Source organism: Protopterus annectens, chromosome 16.part0, assembly GCF_019279795.1.
Source record: "Protopterus annectens isolate FY-2018-M chromosome 16.part0, PAN1.0, whole genome shotgun sequence".
Lineage (NCBI taxonomy): Eukaryota > Metazoa > Chordata > Ceratodontiformes > Protopteridae > Protopterus > Protopterus annectens.
The window spans coordinates 258635889-258654196 of record NC_056750.1 but is presented as its reverse complement, the minus strand read 5'-3'; the positions used below and the strand labels follow the sequence as shown (position 1 = coordinate 258654196).

Below are 18308 nucleotides of genomic sequence, written 5' to 3'. Positions count from 1 at the left end.
GCTGCACCCCACACACATACACCCCAACTATATATACCAACTCTGAGATTGCACTACAGTGTAGAAAAGGGCAAAGTTGTGCCAAGTATTTCCTTGCCCTCAATAAATTCAATGAATCGCTGAAACAATTTTTGCTGAATTAGGGGCAATGATTAGGTGTTCACTGCAATGTGATTGCAACAAACTAATATAGCCCCCTATATAACATATATGTGGCTGAGCTAGGTATGGAAATGAGGTACATAAGGAAAGCTGGTGATGGAATGCATAATTCCAGGAAGTTATAAAAGAAACAAGGAGTGCAGGAAAAATTGGAAGGTAGAAAAGATGGAACAGGCTAATACTGCTTGATTAAGAAAGAGGCTAAGAGGGGAATTGCAGTAGCACAGAACAAGGCATCACATCACTCTACCAGCTTCTGGAAAGTAACTCAGCAGATGGCACAAATCAGGCAGCAAGGCAAGACAGAAAGATGAAGACATTCATCAGACACCATTCATAGGGGATGTCATCAACAACCTTCTCACCAGGAAACAGGACATAAAAGGGAGACATAATGAGTACTTCCAGCAGCTTCTGAATGAAGACAGCCCCACAGAAGTTCTACTGCTGCCAATTACAGCCTTGGATGACACAGGATAAACAGAGCACCTTCTTGACATAGAAGAAGTAAGAAGAGTAAAGCAATCGAAAACAGCAGGCTCAGATGAGGTCACAGCAGATATGATTAAGACTTTGTGTAAGTCTGAGGAGAAATGGCTGTGAAAATACCTACAGCAATATGGAGAGAAAGGCGTATCCCAGATGACTGGAGAATAAGTATTCTAGTGACAGTGTACCAGGAACATTCATGACTCTGGGCAGCATGAAGATGTCAAATTCCTTCACACTGCATGTAAGTGCTGGAGAGGGTGACTGATAAATGAATATGCGGACTAATAGAAAGTATGATAGATTAGCAGTTTGGATTCAAATGAAAGGATGCAGCACAGCAGAGCTGATATTTGTAGTGAGATCGATAGTGGAAAAGCAGCTAGAGATGAGGAAAGAGTCCAACTAGGGATTCCTAAATTTGGAGAAAGCATATGATATGTTCCCAAAAAAAAGCTGATTTGGACAGTCCAGCAAGGGTTTGAAGTACCAGACAAATTGATGGGATTAGTGCAGACTGTATACAAGGATCCAGTGATAAAAGTTTGAAAAGTGTTCGGGCTCCCAGAAGGAGTATGGGATTTATCAGGGTTCAGCTCTGAGCTCACTGCTGTTCATATTACTGATGGAAGACATTAGGGGAAACAGTTTGGAGGGAACAGATCAACAAAGCTGCTGTATACAGACAAAGTAGTAGTATAAGCAGACTTGGAATTGGAAATTCAACAAATAATGGGGAAATGGAATGCAAAACTGAAGGCACATGCAGTGAAACTGAGTAAAAACAAGACCCTGATCATGGAAGCAATTGAGGAAAATTAGAAGATGATGAAAATTCAGCTAGAAAGGAAAATAGTAGGACAGGTTAACATCTTCAGGTATGTGGGCGGGCTGGTTGAGTAGAAGGGAAGTTTGAATGAGGAGGTCAACACTAAAATCAGAGGTGCTACAGCCAATTGGCACAAAGTATCGGGGTAGCGTGTGATATAAGAATTCCAAACAAGCTGAAAAGGAAGGTGTACAAAACATTGGTGCAACCAGTACTTCTGTTTGGTACAGAAAACTGGGCAGTCAAGGCAGAGCAGCTGAAGAAGCTAGAGGTGATAGAGATGAAGTGCTTGGGATGGGTGGTGGGATGCACACTATGGGAAAGAAGAAATGATGACATTACAGCAGAAGACAAAATAATTCCATCTGCAGTGAGGGTCAAAGAGAATAGAGTACTATGGTTCAGGCGCACAGGTTCATAGGTGTATATTAGGTTAATGATCACTGGGGTCTTTACAAGCTTAGCCATGCAACCTAAATGTATCCCATAAGTTACTGTGCCATAGAAATTATTTTAAGGGGTGTATGTTAGCTTGGGCATGATTTAATGGCTGCCTTTGTCCATCACTGACATAGATGTTAGGCCAGCAGTGAATTTCTAATTTCCCATCCACTGGTTCAGTTTGAATTGAATTAGGGAAGTGCTCTGCTTCACATAGTTGGAAAGCCTATTCCAGAGAATGGGATACATACCTGTCTCTCCAACATGTCCTATTTAAGTCACAAGCAAAGTTTAAATCCTTAGATCTAGTAGTTCTGAAATTGCTCATTTTGCAGATATGCCAAGGTTCCATCAGACCAGGTTCCATTTATGCCTTGTATACCAGGCATAAATCACATCTCTGCAGTCTGTAGGAAACAGAGTATAAAGATAAGGCTTTGAGGAGATCTGCATAAGACATTGTGTTTAAGCTCTCTATTCTTTTTGTAAAGAACCTAGATAGAGAAGGGGGCTTTATACTCATTGATGGGTCTGGGGCTGGCTAAGTACAGTGGCACAGTAACCTCCCTGGACCCGGACACTACACCCTTACTTGTAAGATGAACATAGAATGATTTTCTTACTATCTTAAACATATGTTGCCCGAAAGCCAGGTTACTATCTATATGTTGTTGTGTCTTTTGACTTTTCCCGGTTAGGGGTCGCCACAGCGGAACTCCGATCCGCTAATGATTGGCAGTAGATTTTTACGTGCCGACTTGCCAGCTCTGATGCACAACCTTCAATGAAGTTATGCCCATTCACACATGTTCTACAGGTTACTATCTATATAAGTCTCCAAATCCCTGTCTATATTTAAGGATGTTTTATCAAATTGGTAATTTTCCCTGTGTGGTCACTTTCCCAAAGGGATGTATTTTTTGGCATTGAGATTTAAGCTGTGGCTTTGTCACCAGTCATTTGTCTGTGTTAAAACTTCCTGTAAGATGTTAGTATGTTGGGGGGGGGGGGGGTCTATGACTCTTCCTAGCTTGCAATCATCTGCAGACTTGGTAAGTCAGAGGCCTTTACTTTAGCCTTGACTTTTGAAAAATAGGTGCCAAACAGAAGCTGATCCAACACACAGACAGCCTTGGGGGACTCCACTGGTGACCAGCCTCTTTCTGGAGGTGGTGTCTCCAACCCTAACTTATTGGGTCCTGTTTGTGAGCCAGCTGCCTCTCCAGAGAGTTATACAAGAGCTTATCCCTAATTCCATGATTTTGGTTACAATGCCTGAGAGGGGTATTGTATCAAATCCCTTAGCTAGGTCAAGGTAGTCAGCATGCACCATTTTGCCCTTGTCCATTCCCTTTGTGACCTACTCAAAGAAGTTCATCAGGTTCAGTAGGCATGACCTGCCTTTGACAAAACTGAACTGGGTTGGATTTATTGTCTGAAGGTTTCCTATGTCATTTTAAATCATTTCCATAATAATTCTTTCCATGGTTTTCTATATGAGACTAGTAGACTAATGAGTCTGTAGTTCCTAGGATCCATCAATGGTCTGAACTTGTGTAGAGGGATGACCGTTGCAGTCTTCCATTCCTGTAGCACAAAGCCTGTGTAAAGCTATGGTTGAATAGTGACACCAGTGGCCCTGATAACTCATATTTCTGGCTATTTAGGAGACATTCTGGGATTTTATCAGGGGCCCAATGAAGCTGTATTCTTGGCCTTAGAGAGCATATCTAAGACCTGCTTTATACTCATAGTTAGAGGGATTATGTTAGATGGTATTTCCTGGGTGGGGGGGTGGGTGGCTGGAGGGGAAGGGGAGGGTAAAGATGGAGCTGAACTTGTCAGCCATAAGATTTGCTGTATATCCCAGTTCTGTAAACATGGCTCCAGTTACCAACAGTTCAGCATACTTTTGTGTGCTGCCTTTGAGGTTTTGGACGTAGCTAAAAAGGCCTTATGGTTATCCTTGGCTTGGGATGATATCTTTACTTACAAATTTGCTTTTTTGGATTTAATTAAACTTCTTAGCTGTCTATTCAGTTTGATGAGAGTCCTGGTAAGTCATATTTCAGGCTATATAAGAAGTATTCTGGGATATTATCAGGGGCCCAATGAAGATGTATTCTTGGCCTTAGAGAGCATATGTAAAACCTGCTTTCTATTGATAGTTGGAGGGATTATGCTAGATGGTATTTCCTGGGTGGAGGGAGGGTGGTTGGAGGTGAAAGGGAGGGAAAGGATGGAGCTGAATTTGTCAGCCATAAGATTTGCTATAGCTCCCGGTTCTGTGAACATGTCTCCAGTTACCAACAGTTCAGCATAATGTTGTGTGCTGCCTTTGAGGTTTTGGACATAGCTAAAGAAGGTCTTATGGTTATCCTTGGTTTGGGATGATATCTTTACTTCCAAATTTGCTTTGTTGGATTTAATTAAACCTCTTAGCTGTCTATTCAGTTTGATGAGAATGTATTTTTTCTTAATTTTAGATATGACTTTTTTTTTCTTTTGTTGTATAACCCGTTTAATTTTAGATTCCACTAGGATGGGTATGTTTATTGAGTTAGTTTTGGTATTTCTTCTGACAGGCATGGTATCCTCTCTAGAATCATTGACATGTTTGTACACAACTTCTATGAAAAATTCGGCATAGATTGTTGTGTTACGTGGGTTTGGGGGGGGGGCTTGAAATTTTGACAGGTTATCACGTAATAAAAGGTAGTTTGCCTTGGAGTAGTTCCTAACTACTACTAACTACTACAAGGTTTGCTGGGGTTATAGAATTGATTTTTATTTGAAGGAGATTGCATTCTGGCCTGAGTTACCAGAGAGGACCCAACACTGGGGAGAGGACTGGGGTGCAGCATTCTCCTATCTTTGTAATATCAGGTGCAATTTGTTTATACCTCTGCTAGGCGTATGCAATAACTGGTCTAGGGTGCTTGTGTTTACAAAGTCTAGAAATCTCTGTACCTGCAAATTTGGGGTTGTATAGGATTTCCAGTTTACAGACGGATAATTAAAGTCCCCCATGAGAATGGTGTTTTGTTGAATGGTGAGTGCCTCCAATAGGTTAAAGTATGAACTATGGGTTTTTTAGGACACAGAGGGTGACCTGTAGCTTGCTAGTATCTGATATGGGACTTTGTCTAAGGGTAATCTGGATGTGAAGGAACTCTAGTGTGCCATCCTGTTACTGATGTAGATTGAGACACCTCCACATTTAGTCCCTGTCTGTGCATCTACTGGTCTAAATGTGTGGAAGGCACTGAAGCCTAGGACTGTTAGTGTACTGCCTGCAGCTTTAAACCATATCTGCATTCTCCAAGGTTAGGAAATCTTGGAGGTGGTGGAACTTCTTGTTTAGAACTGTGGTATTGAGCAGTAACGCATTTAGATTTCCTTGGGAGATTTTGCTATGTTGGAAGGCCTGTCAATTTGGCATTGCCTAAAGAAGGCTCTCTGTGGAAGGACAATGTTTTAGCCAATATTCAACAGCCTAGATGGGACAGATGCATACTATTCTTAGTACAGCAACATGGTTTGTCAACCATGTCCTCTCATGCTGACATATACTGTATCCCCTAGAGAAACACAAAAAAACTAAGTCAATTATTCAAGTCAGTCATCTTTTCTTCATATTTTGGCACCATCCTTTGAAAAAGTAGAATGTTGTTCAATGCTAGATACATACCAGCCTGTGACACAGTCTGAGAGCTCCATAATGTCTCTCTTCATACAAGTACGTCTCAGGTCATTTACACCTACATGGACTATTATTTGACCACACTGGTACCTGTGGTGCGATAACTTGAGGGCATATGTAACAGCAGATCCTGGCTGCAGTAGGAAACGTTTCTCCTTATTCAGCCTGATGACTGGGATATCAGCATGTCATACAATGGTGTCCTGCATATCTAGAGTCCTGAGTAGTGTATTGGCTTGCCTTATGGGCTTTGTAGTTGAGGCACTACTGGGTGTGGCTGTACGTGCAGCTTTAGGTGTTGTTTCTGTTGCATGTGTTTGGGTTTGCTGAGGATAATCTTTGCATGTACACTGGGAGGTGTTTGGGAAGACTGCATTTAAGTCTCTCGGCATAAGTGTGTTTATGTGTAGGGTGAGTACCATGTGTGATGGGTGTACAGTGTGTGTTTCTGACACAAGATTATTGTTATGACTGTTTACATGTGAGAGTTTTGCCAGCAAAGACATTGTGTATATACATTCTTGCATACTGTATTTGTTTCTTTGAGGATTAAAGGGTTGTCAGTGAACATAAGACAACTGTTACATTGTCTCGATACACCCATATCCACCAAACTGGCTGCAGAGAAATTGAGAAAGTGCATAGTCATGATGTTAGGTCCTTTTTTGAGTGAGCTACAAGGGTGCAATACACTAAGGGTTAACAGTGGGCTGATAAGGGTGCTTTTGGGGCTAGAGACTAAATCCAATGGGGGGATGCTCCTCAGTGCTCAGACTAACTGTTCTGTGCTACCGAATGGGCAAAGTAGTTGCTCTACAGAAACCAAGTTACTTGTACAGTTTCAGAGGTGGTTTTACAGGGAAATTTGGTTTCTATGTGTCTGCATCTATTCAGGGCACTACTAACCACCACTGCATGATGGGCAGAGGTGTGCAAACAATCCAAATTCATACATGCATTAAAAAAACAGGAAAATGGCTTCTAAGTCTTCTGGCCAATAAAATGACTACACTTAAGTTTTATTGTGTATTTCCCAACTTGGATAGACTAGGACACCACATACTGCCACTAGATTGACTATCCCAATGCTCTTAAAATAAGAACACTAGATTGCTTGAGAGTGCAATTCTATCACAAAACAACTTAAACAACAATCTAGACAAGGTGGTTTCAGGTATTAGAACCTTTAAAATGATTTAAAGTGCAAAATCAACAAACAAAACAAAAATAAAGCAGTTACTCCAAAACAGTTAATTGAACTGCAAAATAATAAAATAAATCTCTTTATGCTAAGGATAAAACAGGATTAATTCAGAACCCTCTCAGAGAATGGTAAGACTGCCAAGCAGATAAGAGCTCTGGGATAATAAACAGGAGACAATTTGTAGTCAAAAAGGTTTACTGAAGAGCAATAATGGTTTGTTGTGTATTATGGATCTATGGAAAACAATGGGTGGGAAAAGTACTTAAATAGCTTACCCAACTGACAATAGCAATAAAAGAGGGGAGGGAGGAACTTTGGAAGCCAGATTACCTTAAGAGAAGGAGGCCAGAGACACAAACCTTTAAAACCACAGCAGGAAAAGGATGGGAGAGTTGGGAAAAAATTCAAGCTTCAGGCTGCAAGAAGCAGATTAGCTATAGAGGGATCAAATCAAATAAAGCCAGTACTGGAGTTCTATTCCTTATGACTCTGAACTAAAGGCCAATGACCCTAGGTAGGTTAGAATTTCAGAAACTTTAGCTTAATGTCTGAACAAGGAAACAGAAAGGCAATGGAATGCAACTTTAAGTAGGCAAATGATAGGCAAAAGATAATACTCTAGCAGCAACACTGGAATATAAGCAGCTGTAAAAGCATAGATGCACCAGTCCTGGTGCAGAACTTACAGTATTCTCATTACTGAAATTCTACCACAGTTTAAAGCATCAGACTATGCAGAAATTTTCCAAACTGTTTATGGAAAAATGCAGTAATAAATGACTAAATGAGGCTCAAATCTGGTGGAAAGTCACAGTTCTGCCATGACTGTAAATGAAACTACAAGACTAAGGCCTCAGACAGGGTTCATAATACAAGGTTTTACAAGTAATTCTACTTAAGGAGATATAAATGAAGTATAATGTATAAACAATGCTAAGATCCTGCAGTAATTCACAACGTTCCCACAACTGCAAATGAAGCTACAACACTAAGGTACTAAACAAACTAAAACCGATAACATTTTTGGTTAAACATGGAAAAAAGCAGAAAAGTACAAAAGCATTATCAGCACACCAGTCATTATAAGCGCAGCTTAACATATTGAAACAAAAAAGCATTTTTCCTTTTTTTATGGAAAACTTATTTCTCAGATTTCGGGGCTTTTCACATCTCTCTGAGCCTTGCATAAAAGACTGTAGGTGGGTGCAGTTCTGTAGTGGACATAGCAGGCCTGCTAGAGAGGGATTCAGGCAAATAAAGCCAATATCGGAGCTGCAGTCCTATTACTCTGAACTACAAGTCATTGACCTCAGGAAAGTTAGAATTTCAAAAACTTAGTGTCTCAGTGGGAGGTGGGGCACACAACACAGTAACAGAAAGGCACAGAAATGCAACTTTAAGCAGGTAAATAAGCTAAATATAAGACTTTAGCAGCAAAACTAGAATATAGTTGTATTTTGTTGAGATTTTGTGTGACACTAGAACAAATGCAGCACTGTACTCTACAATGGGTCGGATCATTGCTGAATACAGGGGGACAATAACATCTTTGGATCTAGATGAAATAAGTACATTTGGCTACTAGTTGTATAAAGCAGGATTGCCTGACAACAGTTGCCACATGAACAACTACTACATCAACTGTGTGTGTTCCGTTTTTCAACCTTCTAGCAATCCATCTTGCACATAAGGATCTATGCTTAAGGATGACAATTTCCTTACCATAAGTTATGGTTCCAAAATGCTTTGTCTAGATAAACAGCTTATGTAACCCTCTAGAAGAAATTAACAATGTTTAACAGGTATGACCTCTGTTTGACAAAGCCAGGTTGTTGGTGTGTGGGGGGGGGGGGGCAAGCTTAAGCAGATTTTTAATATAATTAATGGGATCAGTTGTGGTGCACTCATTAGCTTTACAGATTAGATACATAAGACTGATTGGTCTGTAATTCTCAGGGTCATTGGTGGTTCCACCTTTGTAGAGGGACATTACCACAGCAAAGCACCAGGATTAAGGTACATACACCATGAGTGGGGAATCAGTATGCCCAGTCCAGCCTGGTTAGTGGGGAATTAGTATAGCTAGCAGTCGTGTCACTGAAAATTTAAGGAGAGATTCAGTGAATGCCTGAATCTTCTTATTTCGGCTTTTCCCTGTCAGGGCTCACCACAGTGGATCACCTGTTATTCATGATTGGCAGTAGAGTTTTATGGTGTCGAGTTGCCAGCCCGATGCCCAACCTTCCATGGAAGACACACACACATGCATACACTCACACCTAGGGCCAATTTAGAATGTCCAATCCACTTACAGCATGTCTTTGGGATGTGAGAGGAAACCAGAGCACCTGGAGGAAACTCACTCAGCCACAGGGAGGACATGCAGAATCCGCACAGAAGGCACCCCAGCTGAGGATCGAACCGAAGAACCTCTTACTGTGAGGTGACAATGCTAACTGCTGTACCACCAAGGGCGCCCAGTGAATGCCTGTATAACACAGTTTAATAAGAACCCAGGTATGTTTTCAGGACCCATGGAGGAAGTGTTTTTTGTTTTAGATAACACCCTAAGAATGTGTTCTGTAGTAAAACTGGAAGATAAGGGAATCTGGGTTGAGTGGTGTTGTAATAGGTGTTTTGTGGTGAAGCTTGCAGAGAATTGTTTGCTAATATATTTGCAATGTCATTTGGGTCAGATTGGGGGAACACATTAAGGAGAAGTTCAGAACAAAGCTGAATGGTACTTCTTAGTTTACTAAATCACTAAAGAAAGATTTGTAGTTATCCTTTGCTTCAGCAGCTATTCTCTGTTCACAGGTTTCTTTACTGGTCCTTACAGTGATTTTCGTTTTATTGGTAATATTTTGTGCTATCTTTCTAAGGAGTCCATGCCTTACTGTATATACAGTTTAAGGCATTTTTCTTTTATTATAAAGTTTATGTCAGTTATCCACTGGGAGGTATTTTCAAATTTCCCATTATATTTGGCTGTAGTTGGGACTGCTAGATGTATGCATTTGTCTAAGTGGGCATAAAACTCCTTAGTAAAGTTGGCTGCTGTGTCAGTGTTAACAACAGAGATGTCATGGGGACATTTGGAGATTTCATCATTTAACTGTATAAAGTTCAACATTCTGAAGTCCTTAATTACAAAGATGTTGGTTACAGGGGCAGGAGGGTAGTGGTTTGAGAGTAAATGTCATGCGTTTATGGTCCAACTTAACTGGAAATGGAGGCACTACTGGAATGGAACAGGTGCAGGCAATGCTAGTGAGGACCACATCCAGAATATTTTTGTCTCTAGTGGGTTTGCTGTTTGGTCCACTGAAGTACTATTTACCAACTCCAGAAATCTCAGGGCATATACAGGTATAGATGCCATAGTCTATGGTTCAGTAGTTGATGTTGCCCAGAATTATGGAGTTATTTCTTATAGGAATTACTTCTAAAACTTCCAGGAATCTAACAAGATCATCTGAAGACATGCAGGGTGTTCTGTAGTATGATATAAGCTGGTAGCTTGTTTTGTCTATGGAAAATTGAATTCATAGGAGCTCAGTTTGTGAGTCTATACATATCAGTCTAGCTTAGATGCTGTCCTTGAGAAAAATGGAAAAAAAAAACAACCCATGTATGGAGGGAGAACGTTCTTTGCATTTAAAACAAGTCTCTGTAATTACAGAATATGTTCCAGATGCAGGAGCACCTCAAGATGGAGAAATGTTTTTGTTGAGAGTCCTGGCATTGAGAATAACCACAGTAATGCGGTCCAGTTTAGAATTTGAAGAACTTACAAAGGTGAGATGTCTATTATCTGCCTAAAAAGGCATTATGGGGGCAGCAAGGGGTTTTGAAAGTATGCAGTAACTTTTGAAAGAAACATGAAGGCCATCGCTTGAAGAACAGCCAGGATTATCTATAATCTTATTCCAAGTTAATACATATTGCATCCTCATGGAATGACATCAGCTAATAAGCCAAATGTTAAAAACAATTATTTTGGTTTTGTAAAGGGTAGATCTTGCTTGCTCAACTTGGCTGACTTCTTTGAGTCAGTCACCAGAGCTGTGAATGACAGCAAGGCAGTTCATACAGCCTACCTCGATCTGGCCAAGGCCTTTGATACTATTCTCCACTCAGGAATTATTGATAGACTCACCAAACCTGGCATCAACCCCTATATCACTAGGTGGGTTGCAAATTGGCTCACAGATAGAACCCACAGTGTGAAAGTAGCAGACTCCAAGTCAGACTGCTGACCAGTCACAAGTGGAATCCCACAGGGATCGCTCCTTGTTCCTCTCCCATTTGGCATCTACTTCTTAGAAGTCCAGGCTGACACAGAGGGACTCTGGCTGACCAAGTTCACAGACGATTGCAAGCTGGGAGCCATTATTACATCCCCAAGTGATGTAGACATCCTACATAAAGGCCTCACTGAGACCAACGACTGGTGTCAAAATCATGGCCTTAAGCTTAATGCCAAAAAATGCGTCATCATTCACTTTGGGAAAAACTCAGTTCCCACTCATTACCACATTGATGGTAGCCCACTGAACACTGAAGGCGTTATAAGAGATCTGGGGACACAGGTTAACAGCAACCTCTTCTTCGACCACCACATTGCCACTGTGGTCAGAAAGTCCTTCTATGTGGCACATCTCATTACCAAGGGTTTTGCATCCAGGAATAAAGAGGTTATCACCTCTCTATATTCTTCCGTCATTAGACCAGTCATCGATTATAATACCCCATTTGGCATGTACCTCACTAAACAACTGCAACAGCTGGAAACACCACAAAAGTACCTCATGAAGAGGATCCTAGGCCTTAAACACATGCCCTACATGGACAGACTAAAAAAACTCCAGCTTTTCTCTGTCTCATATAGTCTCTGATGCGATCTCTGCTTGACTTACAAAGCCATGTCTGACCCAGCCCTGTTAGAAATGTTACACCTAAAGAAATCCCAATCCCTTCGCACCACATGCTCCAGAGACCTCAATCTCATTACCACAATCAACAGAACATACTGGAGGGACAGGTTCATAACCCAGAGACTGCCCATGCTCTGGAATAGACTTCCCATACAGTCAAGCAGAGCACCTCACTGGCCCTCTTCAAGAGAAAACTTGATGAGTGGATGGGAAAAAGAAAGTTCACCCCGGGGATCACTCCAGTGACTCTACTTGATAATGACACCAGGAACTAACGTTGGGCGGCATGCTACCAGGGCACTTCTATGGGCTAGGCTTGTAAAGGCTCCAGGGCCGTTGGCTTAGTACACACCTATGAACCTATGGAAATGATCAGCAAAAACATTGACAACCTACAGGCACTAGCCACATCCCAATTTGTTTTTGTCAAATGAAATTCATTGCTACTTAACCTGGTAGACTTTTTTTAGAGAGTCAGCAAGGCAATGGATAAGGGGAAAAGAGTGCATACCACCTATGTAGACCTGGTTATGGTGTTAGATACAATACCCCACTCATGAATTGTTGACAAACTCACTGAGAAAGGCATAAATCCCTGCATTGGCACCTGGCTCACCAATAGGACCCAAGAAATTAGGATTGGTGAGACCACCTCCACCAACAGGCCAGTCAACAACGGAATATCTCAGGCCTCAGTGCTGGGTCTGCTCTTGTTTGGTATGTACTTCTACAAATTGCGAGGCTATCATACATTCCCCCCATCACACTAACATCTCGCAAGAGCATCTAACATAGACAAATAAATTGTGCCAAAGCCATTGATTAAAACTCAATGCCAAGAAGTGCATTATAGTTCCTTTTGGGAAAATGTCCACCTAGGTTTATTACTCCATTAATAAGACTCCCCTAAGAGTTGACCTAGTAATTGGGGATCCAGGAACATATTTAGACAGTAATGTGGCCTTTGACCAACACATAGCCACGGTAGTAAGAAAATCATTCTAAGTCACCCAACTTATAAGTAAGGGTGTGGCATCCAGGTGCAAGGAAGTTATAGTATCACTTTACTTGGCCCTTATTAGACCCATCATTGAATACAATGCCCCCTTCAGCATATACCTGACTAGGCATATGCAATAGTTGGAATGCCCACAGAGGTTCTTCACCAAGAGAATCCAGGGTATTACATTGTCCTACACTGATTGCCTTAAAGCTTTATCTTTGACAGACCTCTTGCACATCTGCAAAACAAATAGCACCAGAAACAGCACCAGAAACACTAGATCCAAGGATTTAAACTTTGTTTGTGACATAAATAGAACATACTAGAAAGACATATTCCCATGTCCTGGAATAAGCTGCTCATCCACGTGAAGCAGAGTCCACCCCAACCCTATTCAAACTTAACCTTGACCATTGGATGGGAAATCAAAAATTCACCCCCTGTCTGGCCCCCGTGTCTCTGTCAGGGAGAGGCCAACAGTAAATATTCCCTAATTAACATATTAGCATGCCCCCCACTGAACCTTTATCAGCCTCCTAACCAACATACCCCTCCAAATAGATGCCTGTGTTACATACGGACACAACTGGGTTGGGTTGTGTAGCTAGGCTTATAAAGGCTCTGGTGTTCATTAGCCTATTATATACCTATGGGCCTATTAATCTAAAAAAGACAATTTTTTTAAGGATGTGAGTTCACCTATGGCATGTCAGTCAGGTATGGAGGAGACACTGGAGCACTAGGTGAGAACCTAAGTGGACCCAGGGAGGACATGTAGAAGACACCCCAGCTGACCACTGAATTAGATAACCAAGAACTATGAAGCAGCAATACATACTTCTGTGACTCTGTGCCACCTTAACATGCTGTCTTACAGAAAACAGGGTTTAATTTTTTATTAGAAGTGTTAGTGAGTACCTCGTTCATAAAATTCAGTTGTCCTGTATAGTGAGTAAGGAAGTCCAGGTTCTTATGATCTCAGTTTTAATAAGCTACTGGCAATAATGAGGTGAAGTGAGCAATCTAAGGCTGATGGCAATCTCCAAACTTCTAAGGCACAGCTGAGAATGCATAATTTAGAAGGCACTGGATGTGCTTGCAACATAAGGATATCTAAGGAAAGTAGGGAGATGACCAAAATATCTGGTCAGAATGAGATAGGGGGTCTACCATTCTCATGGTGTCAGGAAGTTAAATCAATGAAAAGTATATCTTACTGCAAGTATTTCCTTCTTGAGGCACGGATGGAGCTTTTGGTACTCAAATTTCAAGAGGACCAGGAGTATTGATATCCAGGGAACAAAAGCATGTAAATAAAGCAGCCTTATTTGAAGATATGACTTGATCTATGATTGCGAAAGCAGCAACCTGCAGAATTCAGGGAGTTCCTAGGGGTAATCCTTTGTAAGTCACACACACACACACACACACACATTTTCTGGAGAAGGTTCTTTTTAAATCTTATGAAGTCATAACTATGAATAAAATGCAGCTCTGTTTTTGTAACCATCATGGCTGTCTGAATGGCAATTGTTTTGTCATCTAATGACTAACCTTTCATCTATTGCCCATCACCTCTCCAAGGCAGCAGTAATAATAATTCTCACCATAAATAAGGTTGTTCTTATTGTGGGTAGAGTATCTGATAAATAAGGTTGTTCTTATTGTGGGTAGAGTATCTGTTATACATGTGAAATATTTAAAAAATATATATATATTCATATTTATCTTAACTGCTGTCGACTTGTCCCAGCTTGTTCCTATGATTCCATCCTTCTTGGCTGCCCATATTTTATGTTGGCAGTCATACTAATGAATGGCCACTCAGCAAAATGAGGTGAGGGGTCCTCCTTGTAGAAGAATTAGGCAGGCTCAGCAGTCATACTGAACATCACAGCACCATGGAGTGAAATGGAAAAGCTGGACCACCACACTCTTGGCCAACTGTGGGATAACCTGACCTTTTCCCCTGCATACTGAATATGCTTCCAAGAGATGGGGGAGCAGTGGGCTAAACTAGGGATGGTTCCCATTTACAAGGTGGAAGACAGAGACTACCACTACTAATCAAATCTAGGTCATCTTCATGATTTTGCCCTTCTGTGCTATGGAGACAGTATTCACTTTTCTCCAGTGGTGTGCTATCTTGAAGTAATTCCCTCGCAAAAAAAAAAAAAAAAAAAAGCAGTTTTTAACTTTTAGCAGGTCGTGGTGCTGTGGTAGCATTGTCGCCTCACAGTAAGACGTTGTCCTGTTCGATTCTCAGCTAAAAGCGTCTTCGGTGTGGAGACATGCATGAATGGGCGTACCTTCGTTGAAGGTTATACGTCAGGGCTGGCAACTCAGTACGTAAAAATCTACTGCCAATCATTAGCAGACCGGAGTTTCGCTGTGGCGACCCCTAACCAGGAAAAAGCCGAAATATGCAACAACAAGAAGCATGTCATGGCTTACCAGGTGAATTTGCATAACTAACCGCAGCCTGTGAAAAAAAAATTCCCTGTACTTTCTGCAAAGAAGTGCCTGTTAAAATCACTAGATGATAATGAAAACCATTTTCCATGCATCAGGGAAGCTGCTGGCAACATCCCTTACAGATGTAAGGGAGGGACATGTACATATAATTATATATAAACAGATACGTAGACACATGCAAGTGTACATTAAACAAATTGTGTGTGTAATTCCATGACATTTGAGAGACATGCGAACTGTTGAAAGCACAAAATAATGAAAATGTATTTTATGCATGGGCAAGCCCCCCCCCACCCCCACCCCCCATGCACCATGCTAATTTTATATACCAACTCCAGTCACACAGCAATGGGAAAAAGGCAAATTTCATTTTCACTATTTTGTGGTTTTGACATTTTGTCATTTCAACATTGTTTTTTCAATTAAATGACATGGAACCACACACACACACACACACACACACACACACACACACACATATACATACTACAAACACTACTAACAAAATATGGTAACTGTTTATTAAGGTATCCCTGGGGATGGTTCACCCAGGTTTGGGCAGGGACCCCCTTGACAGAAAGTACAGTGATCGATGATGGACAGACTGCTGACAGTTATGCAAACTCACCTGCAAGCCATGACCTGTTAAAAGAACTTTTTCAGAGTCGCTCCCTTGCTTATACACACTAACTATAAGACTGCACATCCTGGGTAAAGTGAATACCCTGTAATTAGTTACAGGCAGCATGGTCTTGTTGTCTGTAGCACTTTGTCTGGGCTGGGCTTGGACATGCATTTACAGTAAGTATGGAGGCTAGACTTGGGGGGGTGGGGGCAACTGTGCATATGGTTACTCAAATTATCATCTCCTAAGGGGAAAAAAAGAACTTGTATACATAAACATTCAAGTGAAGAAATAAATACACACACACACACACGCAGTTAATTTAACTAAAATCCAATTTGAATAGAAAAATGTTTAAAACACCTCTCAATGACTGTCATAAATTTTGTTATAATTAACCCTGTGGCTGCTACATCTCATGGCAGGGATGGTATCCTGATAATATTGAACTCTGTCAACAAGTATTGTCATAACAACTGCAAAACTCCATTTATAAAACAATAATAAAAAAGCAGATTTGGCTACACATAACAGATCCCAAAACTTAATGGTATACTTTTGCTTGGAAAACTCATGGCACATTCTTTCAAGTTTATTCTTACAGTAGTGCAGTGTCATACGATTTCTAGTCTGTCAATCTTTGTAAAACATACTCCACCTGGCATTTATGTATAGATATTTACATCCATTGCAACTTCCCAGTTCTTTATGAAAGGTCTCTGGTTAATTATTTACACTAAAATTGCACTTAACTGTAAACTGAAATGGCAAGCATCAGTTAACCTACAAAAGTTAGCTTATTTTTGCTTTTTACTATATGAATATGTTACAAGATGAGCAGAAACTGTGTAAATATCATATAGCAAAGACAAACATAATTTAGTATGAACACTGGCCTTTGTATTCATTGATTAACTATTTATTTAACTGAAATTCACTGTAAACAGGTAAAAAAATGTCCTACTTGAAGTGTTAATTTCATTTTTTGTATTGCAACATTCCATGAAGTAGCAGCGTCCATAATAGAAAGCAATCCCCAATCCAGCTCCAATGCCTATTGTGAGAGGCTCCACAGACAGAACCAGGCTAGGTAAGTGGATCAAGAAGACAAGTGTGATTCCAAGAACCTGCATGTTGCAGCTGCAAAATCACAATACAGTTATATAATAAAGGAAAGAGCAGCAGCGAGCTTCAATATTCACCGTGCAGATGTAGAAATAAAGTGCTTAGTTTCATTTTGTATGTCACCACCCCTAAGTGACTGTTACAAATGGGAAGCCTGGATTGGTTGCTCTCTGTCTGAAGGGTTGGAGACTCACTATCACAGGATTTTTTTTGAGCTGAGGTGGGAGGGAGGAAGCAGAAACTGTTCACCATGTGAATGACCCTTGAACCTTGTACAACTCTTAACTAACGCAATTTAATTTTCTTGTGTATTTTGTGCATGCAAATGTAATATCCCTGCCTCAAAAAGCTGATCTTTCCTTCCTAAAATTTGTGATTCTATAAAACAACAGTGCAGATTACAGTCATTAAATACACCTACAAATTACAGTTACAGGCTTTGTATTTGTCAGAAAATGCATAATAATATGAATCTTATTATTGTCAAAAGTTTTAAGTGAATATCAACAACATTTAAAAAGTGTCCTTGATTTTGGGCCTGTGATTATTTTGTTTTATTTTCCACGAGTGTTCATATATACATATATATATATATATATATATATATATATATATACCATTCGAAAGCTAAGCTCAACATATTTTGTTTTCTCATTCATTAAAAGTTTTGTCATCTGTAAGCAATGGGATTCTATACAATGTCTCGCCTTGAATATAGCCTAACTCCTGCTTTGCTGTGCTTCAGATATAAACATGCATACTCTGACAAGTATGTTTTTAGCACTGTTGCACATAAGAAAGGTTGGTTCAGAAGTCAGATTTAGTTTTGGTTTCTAACAGTTCTGCCTCAGAAATTACCAGGATCTGCAGATTCTTACTTTTCAAACCCAACATTTCACAAACAGAGCAATGGTTTTGTATTTGCTCCTGTGTAATTATATATATATAAAGTGAAAATCCTAGAGCTCTGCCCTCTTCTTGGTGACCGATTTATAATGGAGCTCTTTTGCTTTCCAGATCCCCTGGTTTACTCTAAATAAGTGGCAATGCCTCCTCTGTACCTACTCCAGCTATCCAAGATAAATAATTTGTACATGTAAGAAAATACAAGTGGCTACTCATCTTTAGAATACTTATTTCTACACTTGAATGTGTCATGATTATTGTGATAACATTCCCCCACCCATCATTAGAACCCCACCTACAATTTACACTCCACTTGACAGCAGGGCAACTGTTTCTATGTTAAAATAAAGCAATACATATGCATTTCATGACAGTGCTGTCCATTTTCAGATTGACTGCATTCACTTTT

At 40.4% G+C, this 18308-nt stretch overlaps 1 protein-coding gene across 1 annotated transcript in view; it reads right to left on the bottom strand.

Moving 5' to 3' along the window:
• The window catches only part of LOC122791059 (torsin-1A-like), a 192969-nt gene extending 175859 nt beyond the window's left edge, over positions 1–17110 (bottom strand). Inside the window, exon 1 of the mRNA XM_044058835.1 lies at positions 16833–17110. Within this exon, the coding sequence (XP_043914770.1) occupies positions 16833–17001 (169 nt within the window). The 5' untranslated portion in view covers positions 17002–17110. The remainder of the gene's footprint in view (positions 1–16832) is intronic.
• Positions 17111–18308: the final 1198 nt, after the last annotated feature.